The sequence below is a fragment of the Callithrix jacchus genome, chromosome 2 (assembly GCF_049354715.1).
Source record: "Callithrix jacchus isolate 240 chromosome 2, calJac240_pri, whole genome shotgun sequence".
In the NCBI taxonomy this organism is placed as follows: Eukaryota; Metazoa; Chordata; class Mammalia; order Primates; family Cebidae; genus Callithrix; species Callithrix jacchus.
Window position 1 is genome coordinate 102,705,599 of NC_133503.1, and position 15,971 is coordinate 102,721,569.

Below are 15,971 nucleotides of genomic sequence, written 5' to 3' on the forward strand. Positions count from 1 at the left end.
AGATTTCTAAAAGGAAACAGAGGGATAAAATGATGGCTCAAACTTTATTTTACTAATGTATCTCTCTATAGTCTTGATTCAGAAGTAGGGTTCTTATGAAATTACTAAAACCAAGTATCAAAGAAAAAAAACAGGCCATCTCTTTGCAAGCTGATGCATGCTGTGTATATTTATATGGCTACTGTAGGTTAAGACTAGTGAACATCAGTAATGTCTAGAATACAAAGCCAGGTTATTAGTCTAGAATATGAAGGCAAATAACCTGGTGTTTTCAAGAAGTGGTGAGTTAGGATTTTGTTGCTCTTATGATGGTTGTAACTGTTGTTGAGTCAAAACCTATTATCAAAAGGTTTATGTGGGATTCAAAGAATATCAGGAGTGATATGTCTAATTTTAAGTTGTCCTATAAGTTTTTTTCATCATTAGAATCAATACAATTTTCTCATATGTGATATGAATTTTTAAATGCCCTAATTGTCAAAGAATTGCAGTATTTCATGTTTCCATATACTTGCAAACATCTCTGACATCTTTAGAGATATTAATTATATCCAGAAGCCACAACCCTTATTTAGAAAATAAACCAAATTTAATGCTCCACCAGAAAGTGCTATGCATATGGAAGTATATTTCTTCAGCTTTTAGCCAGAAATTCATATTTAAACTAAAACAAAAAAACAAAAACCACCTCCCACAGCTCCTAATTTTCATTTCATTTCCTCTAGTGAGTTAGAATAATTTGTAACTTCTTAGGATTCAGAACCCTAAACTGAAGTATATGCAAACTTCAGATCACGTCTTAGTCATATGGTGGGAAATGCAATTCCAGCCCAGCTTCACCACCTACACAAGGAAGGAAAAGGTGTTTCTGCAGATAGGACGCTATCCTCCCTTGCTCCAGCCCTGAATGTTAGTGCATGCTTCAGGGCAGGCTTACCACCACCAAGAGTGGGTATACAAAATATTAGCCTAGTAGATTGTGCTTCTAGTCTGCTCACCTGGCCAGCACATATCATGTTATTTTCCCTAGTCATGTTTATAGAACCATAGGAACCAGCACTTTTAGTGATATGACTTACAGTTTTTAGTTAATGACTGGATTTGAAAATATCCTTGAGTGGATTTTGGCTATTGTGAATTTTTCTCAGATACAGAGTGTCCTGAGCCAGAAATCTGAGATATACCAAGATGAAATCCTTGTTTGCCCTATGCCTCCCAGAGACAGAGTTGAAAGAAATACTTCATATTTGTAGAATTGAAAAAAAAAATCCAAGTCCTTCTTTAGCATGCAAAATGGGGTATGATTTTGATAAATATTTGGCATGCACAAGGTAGATACCCAGATGTCGAATTAAAACATCAGCAAGTAAAATTACCCTATTCTGTAAATAAATCAATTCATGTGCTATATTAGAGTAACATTTACCCTCACATTGCACACAGATTCTGTTCTTAGTCCCAGGCTCATGTAATATCTCCCATAGGTTTTGTAAACCCTGTGTTGTTTTTTAGCCCAGCTCATCAACACTGAGTTTGTGACCAAAAATAGCTCACATTGTCTCTGTCTGCTTTGAACAGTGTGAACAGCAATAAAATGTTAATGTGTACATTGTGAAACTTTGGGATCTGGGATTGCACTACTGAGTACTGAGGAAAGTGAGTTGTGACCCTCTCAAAGCTCACAGTGCTGAGTTCTCGTGGGCATGGAGTGCCCATTATCGTCTGTTTATTTCATCCTCTTGTGTCTTGGCATTACCCTTCTCTCTGAAACCGCACAGTCCACACAAGTGGCTCATTTTGAGATTCTAGCAATACCAAAAATTCTGAAAGTTCAATAGGAAGATCATGTGCACTTGCGTTGAACTATAGTTCTTTTACAAGGTAGACATTTTGAAAGTAGAGATTATTAAGATGAAAGGTGGAAAAAGAAAAGCAACTATATTCTCCATCATTGAGATAGACAAGCATTTAAGTAGGTAGAAATATTGTAGTACTTGAGAATCCTCTAAAGTGCTTAGATTTATTTCTGAGAAATAAACGGTGAATTATTTCTTTCTCCCCCTTATGTTTCCTTGGGATAGAGCAATTAGTTTCTTATTTTTTATGATTGCATTATTCTTGCATATATCTTTCTGTGGTCCAGGCTATAAAAGTAAATAGAGGATCCAGCTGTATGAATGGATATCCTTTTAATGAGTGTGGGGAGGAAATAATAATACTAAGTAGTGCAAAACCATTTTTATGTGATGAACTGAAGTACCTTTGTTCCCCAGCTCCCCAGGCTAAACCACAGGCCACCAATAAATGTGTGCATGAAATGACAGTTTCATGTATTCTGGTGTTAACAAAGTACCTCATGGTTTCTTTTACCCCCAGAATGCACTTAATACAATTGTTGAAGGGTGGTGGCATATTCTGTTTTAATTTCCAGGGTCAAGGAAGGGTAAAATGGAATATGTGACTTTTCTGTAACACCCTTCATTCTATCTCTGGGCGAAAGCCTTGCTGAAACAGTGAGATAACACAGTTGCCAGGTGATAATACAGTCGTTTTCGTAGTGCCATGAGTTAATTTCAGAGGTGAAACTATCCTTACTTAGGAAAATAGCATGCCTTCTTGCCTCAGAGCAGCCATTTGCTCAAAGCAGCAAGTGGATATTTAGTCTCTCCCATGTGCAGGGTATCATGAGAAGTGCTGGTAATGGCATAACTCTGCCATCTTTCTTCTCCCTTACTCCCTTCCTTTCTGGCCATTTTGATTTAGCTGTTTTTTTATTGATGTTTATATCCATCTTAAGTCACTGGGAGCAATGTAATTCAAAACCATCCCATTCCCCACTGTATCCCTAAGTTAATGTTAAACCGCTTATATTAGTCTGCTCAGACTTCTGTAACACTACGACAGACCTGGTGGCTTAAACAGTAGAGATTTATTTTCTCACGGTTCTGGAGGCTAAATGTCCCAGACTAAGGTCCAGCAGGAGTTGGTTTCTGGTCAGGGCTCTCCTGGGGACAGCCACCTTCTCACTGAGTCCTCACATGGCAGAAAGAGAGCGAGCTCTCTGCTGTCTATTCATGTAAGGACACTAATCCTCTTGGATTAGGGCCCCACCCTTGTGACCTCATTTAACCTTAATTACTTCCAAAAAATGTGTCTGCAGTCACATTGGGGTTTGGGGCTTAAACATGAATTGGAGTTGGGGAGATAAACATTCAGTCTATAACACTGCTCAAATAATAAGAGAAAAAAATTCCTAAAATAGAAAGTCATATGATGACATGCATGTTGTAGCAGTTACTAAACTTTTAACCTGATGCTCTGTGCATCCTCCACCTTGCAGTGGCTCATGCTAACATATTCTGATGATGGGTGCAGGAAGAACCACAAAAGTCCCAGGATAAAGACAAATGAAGAATATAAAATGCCTGGTTTGCCTTCCTGCCTACCAACAGTGGCCTGGAGCAGTTAGTATAAGGGTTGAAGGAGAGATTTCTAACCCCCAGATATTCCAGGTACTCTGGCCTTGTAAAGCCCAAGAACAATGCATTGGTTCTAGTATTTCTCTACGAAGATTTGAGTTTATTTGATAGCTTTGAGGTGACTCTGGAGGGTTCCTGAGAACATTGGTTTCCTCTCCTGACCCCGGCTTGAGGAACAGAGACTGGATGTCATGTAGGTGGAGAACAGTCTGTATTGCCCATCACTGCTGCTAACTGGAGCAAACCCCTGGGCATATCTCAGCCTGGTTGGGGCCTGATCTGAGCAGGAGGGAGCCCCAAAACCAAAAGGGCCTCTGGATTTCCAACTCATGGTTGCTGGGACACAACTGAGAGCAGAACAGCCGTTGGCAGGGGCTGAAAAGGAGTCTTGGATATTTCTGCCAATGTGATAGGTGGTTGCAGGATTTTGTGAAGCAGCCTGATGAACCCTCTCAAATAGAGGCACCTAATGCCGCTCAGCTGTGTAATTGGGATGGAAATGGGCCAATGAGAGGCAGAAGTTTGTGCTTAACCTTTTGTGAGTCTTGTTTCAGGAGGCTGTGGGGTGTGGGGGGGAAGAAGCATTACAAATAATAAGCTTCTCCGCCTGATTTGTAATGAATTAGTAATAAATGTCCTAGCGCTTTACGAAAGTCTGACGATTACAGAGCAGCTTTGGCTAAGTGCAAGGGACCACATCTTATTTTGATCAGCTGTAGCATAGCAAAGACGTGTAATTATCATAATCTAACAATTAGCCTGGCATCACTTTCCAGTGTTTAATTACCCCGATAAATGGTAATTGAATAGAGGACTTAATGACAAGAGAGAAACTTTCATTCTGCCTTAGGTGTTTAAGTCGTCTACTCGGCTAGGCATAATTTTCTAGCATTGCTTGAACAACAGTCCTGATTATCATTTTCCTTTTTGCAGCCTGCCATTATTTTGTTTCCTGAACTTGACCTTTGTTTATAATATTTAGCTTCTCTCAAAATTTTATCCTGGGACCCAGAACACAGGAAGAGACTATTAGACACTTTACACCGTTTTTCTGTTTTTAAGTATCACTTCTGGTATCTTTCAGCTACAATTCCTCTTCATCTGACATCTATGTAGTTACTAGTATGTGCAAACACGGTGCTAAGTGTTGGGAATACAGAGACAAGTAAACACCATCACTATCTTCAAGGAGATCTATACGTTAAAAAAAAGTCTCTATAAAAATAGTATAGTAATAATTACAGCAATTTGCGTTCAGCACAGTCCCAGTTTTCTTCCAAATCTATACATTGAGCTTGGATGAATTCAGTACTCTTTATGACTATGACTGCCACCTCACTTCTAATGACTGCAGAGCTCTTTTCTTTGTACTAGCCTCATTCCCAGTCCCAGATTTGTATCCAATGGCTCACAAGGTCCTAATCGGCCAAACAGAAGTAATTACGTTGCACATGCCAATTTCCATAGAAACAGCAACAATTTCCACTTTATTGTCTACAGTTTTGTATGAAAACATTATTATTATTATTATCATGCCCTAGCATTATCAAATATATGCTTCCCCTTGTCTGATGAAGATAAAATATAAAAGAAAGCCATAAAATACATGTATTTTCTTTCTTTCAATTTATTGTTTGTTTGTTTAATAATTAATTAACAGATTAATTCTCAGATATTCCATTTTTTAAAAGTCTTAGCTAAATTTCAGATTTAGATTGTAATGATTCCAGTAAGTTATCATCAACCCATAATACAAATATTTAGTTCACTCTTTGCACACCAAGTACTTAAGAACTATTAAATCACTGTTGTCCAAAAATTTGTCATTGAGTTAGTCAATAGAAAGGAGATTTACTATTACCCTTTTGTTATTATTATTTTTGAAACTGTGAATAGCATGAAATTCTGTTGGGTAACTCTCTCCCCTTTTGTATCTAAAAGATACAAAAGGGCTACATGGAAGTAAGCAGTTTGACAGGTGGCTTATTTGTTGGAATGTCTCCCACATCCCCTGAACAGAGTCAGTTTGTTTAACCCTGTTCTCCTAGGACAGTGGCTAGATAGCCTATCTGGTGATTTCCTGTGTCTCCCTTTGCTGGGTCTGTGTGTATGTGGCAGGTGCTCTGCTCTGTGTGCTTGAAGGGGTGGAGTGTGAAACTCAGCATGGCTTAAGACCTGAAGTACAGCTCTGTTAGGAAGCTCCTGGCCAGCAGGAGTGAAGGAAGAGCCTGTTTTGCATTGTGGGAGTGACCTCTGTTAGGACTATACTGACTGCCAGACATTATTATTTTTTTAATTTCCTTTTGAAAACCATTTGAAGTGATCTGTGATGTGTTGGGTCTTTAGAACTTTGCCTGGTTAATTCTTTGGCTGACTTGGCCTGTTGATGTTGACACACTCTTACTCCATGCCTGAGGCCTCTTTGGGGGCTTAAAAGCAATTAGACTGTCACCCAAAGCTTCCAGCCCCTTCCTGAAGGAAAGTCTTGTTTAGGCTCTGCCAATTTCATGCTTTGTTTTCTTTGAAGCTCCTCTGTCAAGCTAATAAAACAAACTCCAAATGAGTTAAAACACTGGAGGAGAGAATATTTTGTGGGCCGGGTATATGAACAGCTGCCACTCCTGGGAGAGAGTTTTTAAAAGCTATTCAGACTGACATGACTTGTAGTCAAAAAGAACAGACTATGTGAGTTTTATCCATCTATTTGATATGGGTAATTAGTATTAATTGGGGGACTTTAAAATGTTTTGCTTTTAAAATACACACACATACATATAGGGAAAAAGTGACAGGATAGTATAATAAGCTGCTGCTGAATTCTAAATCTTTGTTCAAGGAAATGATGTCTTATTATCATCACAAACAGTTACTGAACTCAAGGTACAACTCTCATGCTGCAGAATTTATAATTACCAGAACATGCACGTGCAAGAACTCTGTTGGAACTTTCATTAATGGATGAACACAGCACCAACTCTGGGTTCCAGACATTTTGTCAGTATATGTAGTAGCACACTGCATTTCTGCTACAAAATAAGTAGGAAACATCTTTGAAATTTATCCTTGAGTATTTTTTAACTTGTAAATCTTCACTTCTCTGGGGGTTTTGTTGTTTTAGGCATATTTTAAAGCCCAGAAGAGCTGGATTGGCCTGAAATCATGTGTTTTGGTCATCATGTAATATCTCATTCAGCCTTAACACCTGGTGTGGTAACAGTGAAACTATCCATGACTCCTGTTCTCTCAGAGCTGCAAATAGCGGTTGATTACCAATACATCTGAAAGGTAGACATGTTTCAATCCATGAGAGAGAAGAGAAATTTAAAATTAGCAAAAAAAAATTTGTTCAGCCTTCAGTGATGCTAGGATTATTTATCTACCCTAACTTTGATTTGTTGTTTGTATTCCATGCTTCAACCTCTGCAGGAAAACAAAGAAAAAGAGCATCTTCAGATTTAGAATAGGAAAGCCATAAGGCTTGCATTCTGTGCTGAAAGGAGTAACAGAAGGAGGCAAGAGGCAGCATGTTATGCAGCAGAGACTGCCGTCCTGCCCGTCTCCTCACAGAAACGTATTTATAAACCAAACCCAGGTCTGTTGCAGGACCCATTGGACTCTTTTGGGACAGATGAAAAATTCTCCTAGTTAAAAACAGACATCTTATTCTGAAATTGGCCTTTAAATCAGTAATAGTAGAGTTTGAAGACAGTGCTCCCAAGATCTATTCACTCTAGAATTAGTTTAAAATTTTGGAGGAACCCTAAGCTGATAAATTTGCTTAATCTTTGACCATAAATCATATCCTTCTTTTACATTTCAATTTCAGAATGTAATACATTAGGTTGCCTTGTAATTAAAGAAGTGACATTGGATTTCTGTTCAAGTAGGAATATTAAAACAATCACCTCTTTGACAGATTAAAATACATTTAAAATGTAATAATCAACTATCCAGTTCATGAGAAATAACATTTTCATTATTGAATTCCTTAAGACATTCTGTGAAGGGGGATAAAAGTGCCTCACAGCTTCCTAACCTCTAATAACACTGTCTCCTTTCAGTAATGCTGTTTCTATATTTATGGAGTGAAGAAACTTCACTCAGGAGCTGCTTGATAAAATACCTCAGTACATATTTCCCTGGAAGCAGGCTCTCTGCTGTGCCAGCAACATATGCTAAAGGCCAATTTAGAACATTTTAAATATGCACCATACCCTTCCTTTTCCAGCTACTAAAATGAAATGCATTTTGGCTTTAGCAAATGAAGACAGAATGAAAGGAGGAACACTGCAGGGCAAAGTGGCTAAAGATGAACTCAGAGAAGGAGGATTATGGTGCTGCTCCTCTACAGCCTGAAGCCCAGGGCACTGCCCATGTGTCCTTTCACTGTGGCCTCCCCAGCTGTCAATATCTGCAACACAAGAGTGTGGGGTCGAGTAGAAAGTCAGGTAGGCATCATGAAAATCATAAGGAAGAAAAGTGAGGTGATACCTACTTGCCTTAGCAAACAGGAACCAAGTGACAGGGTCAGAGTACATTGAGAACTTACATTTGAGACTAGTAAAGGACCTAGACTATTCGAATAGTAGATGTACCTTTTTCAGCTACCCGAGTTTGAAAATTAAGTACTTAGGAGGACAAAGCTCATATGGTTTAGGCTACCTGATGTCATCAAACAGTGCTTTGCTTCCTTACTCCCTAGAAAGTTGAGGGCACACTGGTGAGATCTAAATGAAATGGTAGTTGTGAACGGTTACCTCGCTTGTCTTTATTTCATCTGAATTCTGATACTGAAGTAATGATTCACTTCTTGCAGTCAGGTTCAGTACAGGGAGCAATTTTTTTTTCTTTTTTTAGGCATGGTCTTGCTCTGTTGCCCAGGCTGGAGTGCAGTGGCAGAATCCCAGTTCACTATAACCTTTGCCTCCAAGGCTCAAACAATCTTCCTGCCTCAGCCTCCCAAGTAGCTGGGACTATGGACACACACCACCATGCCTGGCTAATTTTTTTAAAAAATGTTTTATAAAGATAGAGTCTCACTATATTGCCCAGGCTGGTCTCAAATTCCTGGGCTCAAGTGATCCTCCCACCTCAGCTTCCCAAAGTCTTGGGATTACAGGTGTCAGCCACCACGCCCAGCAAGGGAGAGATATTAACAGTGGCTTTAAATTGAAAATTAAAATTTATTCAGCATACAATGGAATTTTATCAGGTAGACACTGAGAAACACACTTTCCAGAACCACACTTTCTAACTCTAATCCCAGCTTCAGTTGTTACTTTTATTGTCAATAGCCCTGGAAATGTGCTTTTTATCCAGTGATCCAGGTGGCCCTTGGTTCATCAAGAACTACCATAAAGTACATAATTCATTTTTGGTATTTGAGATGATTGCAAAGGACTAGTTGCCATGCTAAATTCTATCCTCCTAATTAACTAAAATGACCCTTTCATAATATATATATGACATTGATTCTGAACCAGTCCACTGCCAAATTTTGATAAATGTGTAAAATGTATTCTTGCCATAATAGAGTGCATATAATATGAAGCTTATCCTTGAACAATAGGGGAGGTTAAGGTCACTGGCCCCCCCATGTAGTTGAAAATCCAGGTGTAACTTTTGATTTCTGAAAACCTTAGCTACTAATAACCTACTGTTGCTTGGAAGCCTTGCCATTAACATAAACAGTCAATTAATACATATTTTGTATGTTAAACATATTATATACCATATTCTTATAAGCAAGTAAGCTAGAGAAAAGAAAATGTTATTAATAAAATCATAAGGAAGAGAAAATATATTTACTCTTTTTAAGTGGAAGTGTATCATCTTAAAGGTCTTCATTCTTGTCTTCACATTGAGTGAGTGGATTGAGGACGAGGAAGGATTGGTCTTGCTCTGTCAGGGGTGGCACAGGTAGAAGCAAGTCCATATGTTAGTGGATCCATGCAGTTCAAACCCGTGTTGCTCAAGGGTCGACTGTTTATGTTGCACAGAACATTGACCTAAGTGGCCGTGCTGCCTGGGTGGGGAGCAGGGACCATCTTTTTGTGCATATGAGATGTTTCTTGACTCTTGAGACTTGCACTGTGAAAACAGGCAGGGCAGTAATTGTTTTACTCAAACACAATCGCTTTTCTAAGTGTGGTAACTGAGCATGCTTTTACATTGTGAAGCAATATGATAATTTAGTAGAGATTGCATTGTAATTATTGCTGACTTGTTGGTATAGAGCCAGATATTCTTATAGTTAAAATTATGTGGTGATCTCAGAGAGAGGTATAGAACTGTTGATACAATGGATGGAATTAACGATAAGGCATAAAGAGAAGACATTTACAGGAAAATTTCCAAGAAATTTACAAATGTGTTAAAGCAGTGGCTGTTACCCATGGCATTTGTAAATATTGGCATGCAGAATCAGTCTTCCTAGATGTCAGTTTCCTTTTTTAATATGAGCTAGAGCTCATGAAAGCTGTTTCCTGATGGAAAAAAGATCTCTTTATGTGAATGGCTGCTGAGGCTAACATGTTATTCTGTGAAAGGATGAGTCAGGAGCTAACCCTGCAATCTGAGACTTATTTTAAATGTTGACACACCCCTTAGCTTCCAGTTTAGGAGTTTGAGACAAACCTTGTAGAGAAGACAGTAGGACTGGGACACCTTGCTGCAATCAGTGTAAATATAAAAGGTAACCCAAACTCTTAAGAGGGTCATTTCTACAGCTGGTGAATCTTTGGAACCATTGTGGGTAGGAGGACAAGAGTAGGCTTCAGAACCATGTGAGACTTGAGTTCAGATCCTAATTCTGTTATCCATTTGCTATACAAAGTTGGACAATGCCCTCTCTTAATGTCCTTTCCTCATTGGCAAAGTGAAACTGATTAAAACTGCCCAATAAGGTTGTTTGGAGCATTTCATAGGATAACACATGTAAAGCACATAGCAGATCCTGGATGCAGCAAATGTTTGTTGCATCAATGAATGAAGGAGAGAACTGAAACCTCATCAGGAATGAAAATGAGTCCCTCTGGAGGAATACAGAGCTGACCTAAGGACCTGGCTCTAACAGTTTAATCTCTCACAAATTGGAAAAGTGAAGAGCTTTGGTTCCGAGGTTAAACTGGGTTTGAATTCTGCCTCCCCCTTTTCTTTACTAGTTGTGTAATATTGGGCATATTGCTGGACTTCTTAATCTCAATTTCCTCATCTTTAAATGAGTGTACTAATAACAGTGACTATTCTGTGACATTGTAATAGAGATTAAGTTGAAATAATGAGTGTAACATAATAAGCACTCTAACATTAGTCATACTTATGTTCTCCTTCACAGTATGGCCAGAAAAGAATGGTTCCGTTCCCCTTTATACCCAGAGAACATGATTTGATATATTAAGGCAAAACCACAATTACTTTTGCACCAACCTAATAGCATTAGCATAGATAATCCTAAACTTTTCTTTGGATTATACTTGAGTATATTATGATAGATGCCTTTTATGAGTTCCAAGTTGTTATTGTTTTTATATTTATATTGTCTACTCTTTGAAATTTACATTAGTAAACTATACAAATTAAAGATCTGAAACAAAAGTGTAAATTGATTCTGCAGTGAAGCATCATCTTTTCTTCATCGTATGGCTAGAAGGGTAGAAATACTAATTGTGGTTGGCCGCAGTGGCTCACACCTGGAATCCCAGCACTTTGGGAGACCGAGGCAGGTGAATCACAAGGCTGGGAGATTGAGACCATCCTGGCCAACATGGTGAAATCCCATCTCTACTAAAAAAGTACAAAAATTAGGTGGGTGTGGTGGCATGTGCCTTTAATCCCAACTACTTGGGAGGCTGAGGCATGAGAATTGCTTGAACCCAGGAGGCGGAGATTGCAGTGAGCCAAGATTGCGCCACTGCACTCCAGCCTGGTAACAGTAAGACTCTGTCTAGAAAAGAAAGAAAGAAAGAAAAGAAAGAAAGGAAGGAAGGAAGGAAGGAAGGAAGGAAGGAAGGAAGGAAGGAAGGAAGGAAGGAAGGAAGGAAAAGAAACAGTAATTGCTGAGGCAATTGCATGTTTAAAATTGGTACCACGGTAATTCACTTAACGCTCCATGCAAAATAAAATGTCATCAGAAGCGATAGCTGGTCAACACAAAGTAGAATGGGTCTTCAACCCCACTATTTGCCTTAGTAAAAATTTAGCAACATTAAGCTGGATAAAAGTTAGGGAAGGAGAGCAAATTTTTAGGCATCAGGAAACTGACTTTTTTTTTTTCAGTGGTGGAATAAAAGAATTGTAGAATAAAGGAGTAACAGAATGGGTTCAGACAATGGCAGTTTTAATTTTTACTTTCACTTTGAGCAGTGCAAAATGCTAGTAGAAGCTAAAATGAATGACACTTAGGGAAAGAAAAAACTTCCCCCTTGAATCTCTTTAAAATCTATAATAATAATATAATAATATAAAGTGCATCTGGGCATTGCCTTCTGCTGCAGTTCTTGTCTGGCTCTTATCCAAAACTGTCAGGCTACTCTGAGTGCTGATGCTTCATATCCCAGCACCCTTTTATCGGAATCTTGCAGTGTCTTTTCTCTTTACTTTAGCAGTGATGGTACCTTGATGTTCAAAAATCTTTTAAAAGCAACACAGGCTTTCCTTGCATCTTGACAAATCGCTGTCTGCTAGTAATAAAGAAAAAGTAAACCCATGATCATTGTAAATATAAATACTTTCAAGTGTTTCTGGTTTATTAAAAAATGGTTATGTATTTTGGGATCCTCTAGCTGAAAAGTGAATATTCTGATAAGTTTTCCTTATTTCTCTTGCATAAATCAGCATGCTGCTTTTCAAGAGCAAGGATCAAGTGGAGTTTTTATGGATCATTTAACATTTAAGGACAGAATTTAACATTTCTATATGATTTTCCTATTGGATTTTTAAAAAGAGAAACACAAATATTATTATCTCTGTTGTATGTTCTTACTGCTATTATTTTAAAGTTAATATTTTATTTACTCATTGTAATATGCTTTGGTAACAGTGGTTTACATCCACACAGTACTTTACATACATTTCCTTATCTAAGGCTTAAAGCAGCCACCAGAGGCCAGCAAGGCAGGCTCTCATACTTATTCCAACTTACATAGGAGGAAACTGAGGCTCGGAATGATTTATGACTCTCCCACTCAACTAACAGCAGATCCAGTCCTTAAATCTAGGTTTACTCAGTCAAAACAAATGGTGTCTTTACTTTTTCACAGTGTCTCTCAGAAGAGAATCTCAGCTTAACAATGAATATTTAGCATCCAGAGTGAAGATGGTATATTTCTTTCTTTTTTCTTTTTTAAGACCGAGTATTGCTCTGTCAGCCAGGCTGGAGTGTAGTGGCGTCATCTTGGCTCACTGCAACCTCTGCCTTCCGGGTTCATGCAATTCTCATGCCTCAGCCTTCCAAGTAGCTGGGATTACAGGCATGTGCCACCATACCTGGGTAATATTTTTTGTATTTTTAGTAGAAATGGGGTTTAGCTATGTTGGCCAGGCTGGTCTCAAACTCCTGGCCTCAAGTGATCCACCTGCCTTGGCCTCCCAAAGTGCTGGGATTACAGGCATGAGCCACTGTGCCCAGCTAGACAATACTGTATTTCTACTGTGGTGGACATTGGTCACAAGCTGTCAGAGGTTGTTATTATGTTTATGTTCAGGTGTTGCATTTTAAGGGGAATATACTGGGAAATTGGAGAACAAGAAGAAGGTCAAGAATCTAGAATGATGAAGAGCCTTGGAATTATACTAGAAAGAACCAAAGAAATCAGGATTTTCAGATGTCACAGAAAGGAAGATGTAGAGACATAGCTGACATCTCCAAATGTTTTATGGACTCCCTTGCAGAAGAGGAATTTGATTTGTTCTTTGTAATTCCAGGCAGCAGAAGCAGGATCACTGGGTAGAAATTATACAGAAGTGGATTTATGCTGAATATAAGAAGAAGCTTTCTAACATTTAGAGATGTCAAAAAATGGAATAGACTGTCTCACTGCCACTGGGAAGCCTTCACGCTCAGACTGTCCAGCTCAGGGATTATATGACTTTATGAGCGCTCTATTTCAGCAATAACACAATTTTATGATGAAACTTCTAAGGGCTCAGAAAAGAATTTCCTCACCAGCTGAAAACAAAAGAGTTTTGCACTTTTCCACCATGATTTTAGACTGAGAAAGTTGTATCCATAGCAGTTCCTGTTTCACACATCATTGTGTCTTGGGAAATACTGTCCAACTAATGGGGAAAGACACATAAGTTAAAACAGATAAGCAAAACCTTTGGTAGATGAGAATTGAAGCAGACAGTGAGGTGTTTATGGTGGGGTGTGTGTGTATTCATGTGTGTACATTTTTAACTAGGATGAATTTGCCATGGTTTTGGCTATTTTCATTTGGCTTGTTACTTTTATTGCTCACCAGCCCAGCTCTAGAACATGACCTGTAGAAGTAAAAGAAATGAGGGGAAAAGTCCTTTGATTTAGATGGGTTGTTTTCTCAATATGAAAAAGATGCTGCATCAAAAGAGAGATGCACTAAAATAAGTTTCTGACGTAGCAGATCTAAGAAAAACACTGAGCTAGGATACGAACTCTCCATACTAGGTTTGGCTCAATTACTCCCCGCTTCATCTTTATGCCTTTTTATCTTTCTCTAAAGTGGAAGTGTTTTAGGAATTTTCTTTCCAACTGTAAAATGTTGTGATTCTAATTCTCCCAAGTTTATGGCTCTAATTCTCATTTGCATAGAAAGTGGAAAATGGCCTCACTTGTAACAAAAAAAATTCAGTCATTTATTTGTTCTTTAATTTCCTCATTCATTTATTCAAAAACATTTATTAAGTGAAACACTATTATAAAAATATAAAAATTTGTTTAAATATATGATTTTTAAGAATGAAAGGACAAATGGAAAACAGCACATTAGTACCTCTATACTCAGTTTGAAAGAGTGATGTTTATTATAATACTTAAAATTAAAGCAAAGCACTTAGTTTTTAGGATATTTTGAAACAAATATAATGGAATTCCTCTTTAAAATGGCTTTTTGTGGCTTAATTTGGGAATTGCAACATTTCAAAGCATGCCCCAAATCATAATGACATTCATTCAGTAAGTACTTACTATACTAGATCCTTTAGCCCCAGAATTAATAAATAGCTTAACCACTCATTCCAAGCAGAAAGCCCTTTCTCTATGAATTATTATTTTTTTTCCTTTTTCTAACAGATTCCAGAGGGGTGACTACCACATTGATGTCTGTATCAATGACTACCTGGATGTCTTCTGCCCTCACTATGAGGACTCCGTCCCAGAAGATAAGACTGAGCGCTATGTCCTCTACATGGTGAACTTTGATGGCTACAGTGCCTGCGACCACACTTCCAAAGGGTTCAAGAGATGGGAATGTAACCGGCCTCACTCTCCAAATGGACCGCTGAAGTTCTCTGAAAAATTCCAGCTCTTCACTCCCTTTTCTCTAGGATTTGAATTCAGGCCAGGCAGAGAATATTTCTACATCTGTGAGTATATAGAGATTTATCGTGTTGTAGGGCAGCTGCAAGAGCCCAGGCTAATTTTTTACCCATGTTTCAGAGAATTGCAGAGAGCTGGACTCTGCACTACAGATGTCTCCTTGTAAATGCATACATCAGGATCCCTAGATACATTAGCTGGGAATTGAGAGCACAAATTAGATTAAAGACAGAGCGCCTCTCCCCCTATGAAATTACGTGTCAGCCTGTTCAGTGAACCACTGCTGACTTGTATTTCTTTTAAATGAAAATTGCCAGGACTTCTCCAAAGCTCAGGAAAAGAAAAAAAGACTCCTGAAAAAAAATTAAAGGAAATAATTAAATTTACATAGCTTGGAGTCATTGGATTTCTTATTCAGGTGTCAGCAATATCCTTTCAATCATCCACATTTTCAGTGGAGGAAGCCAAAACTCCTGGAAATGTCAGCATGCTGAGATAAATACTCTCTTTGCACCAAGGAGAAAAGATAATTATTAAGAGCAGCTTTGTCTTTAAATAGAAAAGACTTGTGAAGAATTTTCTAGAAGGGGTTCCAAGGGAACTGGTATAAGTGCATTTCCCACCTGTGAGCATTGAGTGACTGCCCTAGGAGAGCTCTAAAACTTTTTCAGTGGACTTCGGTATTAATTAGAATGCCTGACCTTGTTTTTTCTCCATTATGTACCCATCATTTCTTCAGACATCCTACTATAATATGTTGTAGGTAAATGCTTCTCAAACTTCACCGTGCATAGTGTTATCTGGGGATCTTGTTGTAATGCATTCTGACTGAGGAGGTCTAAGGCAGAGCCTGAAATTCTGGATGTATGAAGCTCCCAGATGCTGCTGCTGTGGTTGCTGCTGCTGATCTGTGGACCACATTTTGAGTAGCAAGGTTATAGGTAATAGCTACTTTAAGCAGCTTATTGTGTATTTGG

At 38.4% G+C, this 15,971-nt stretch overlaps 1 protein-coding gene across 2 annotated transcripts in view; it reads left to right on the plus strand.

Moving 5' to 3' along the window:
- EFNA5 (ephrin A5) overlaps window positions 1–15,971 on the plus strand; it is a 291,250-nt gene that overhangs the window by 225,879 nt on the left and 49,400 nt on the right. For both annotated transcript variants that reach the window (XM_002744672.7, XM_008991720.5), the window contains exon 2: window positions 14,749–15,041. In XM_002744672.7, coding sequence (XP_002744718.1) covers window positions 14,749–15,041 — 293 coding nt within the window. The remainder of the gene's footprint in view (window positions 1–14,748; window positions 15,042–15,971) is intronic.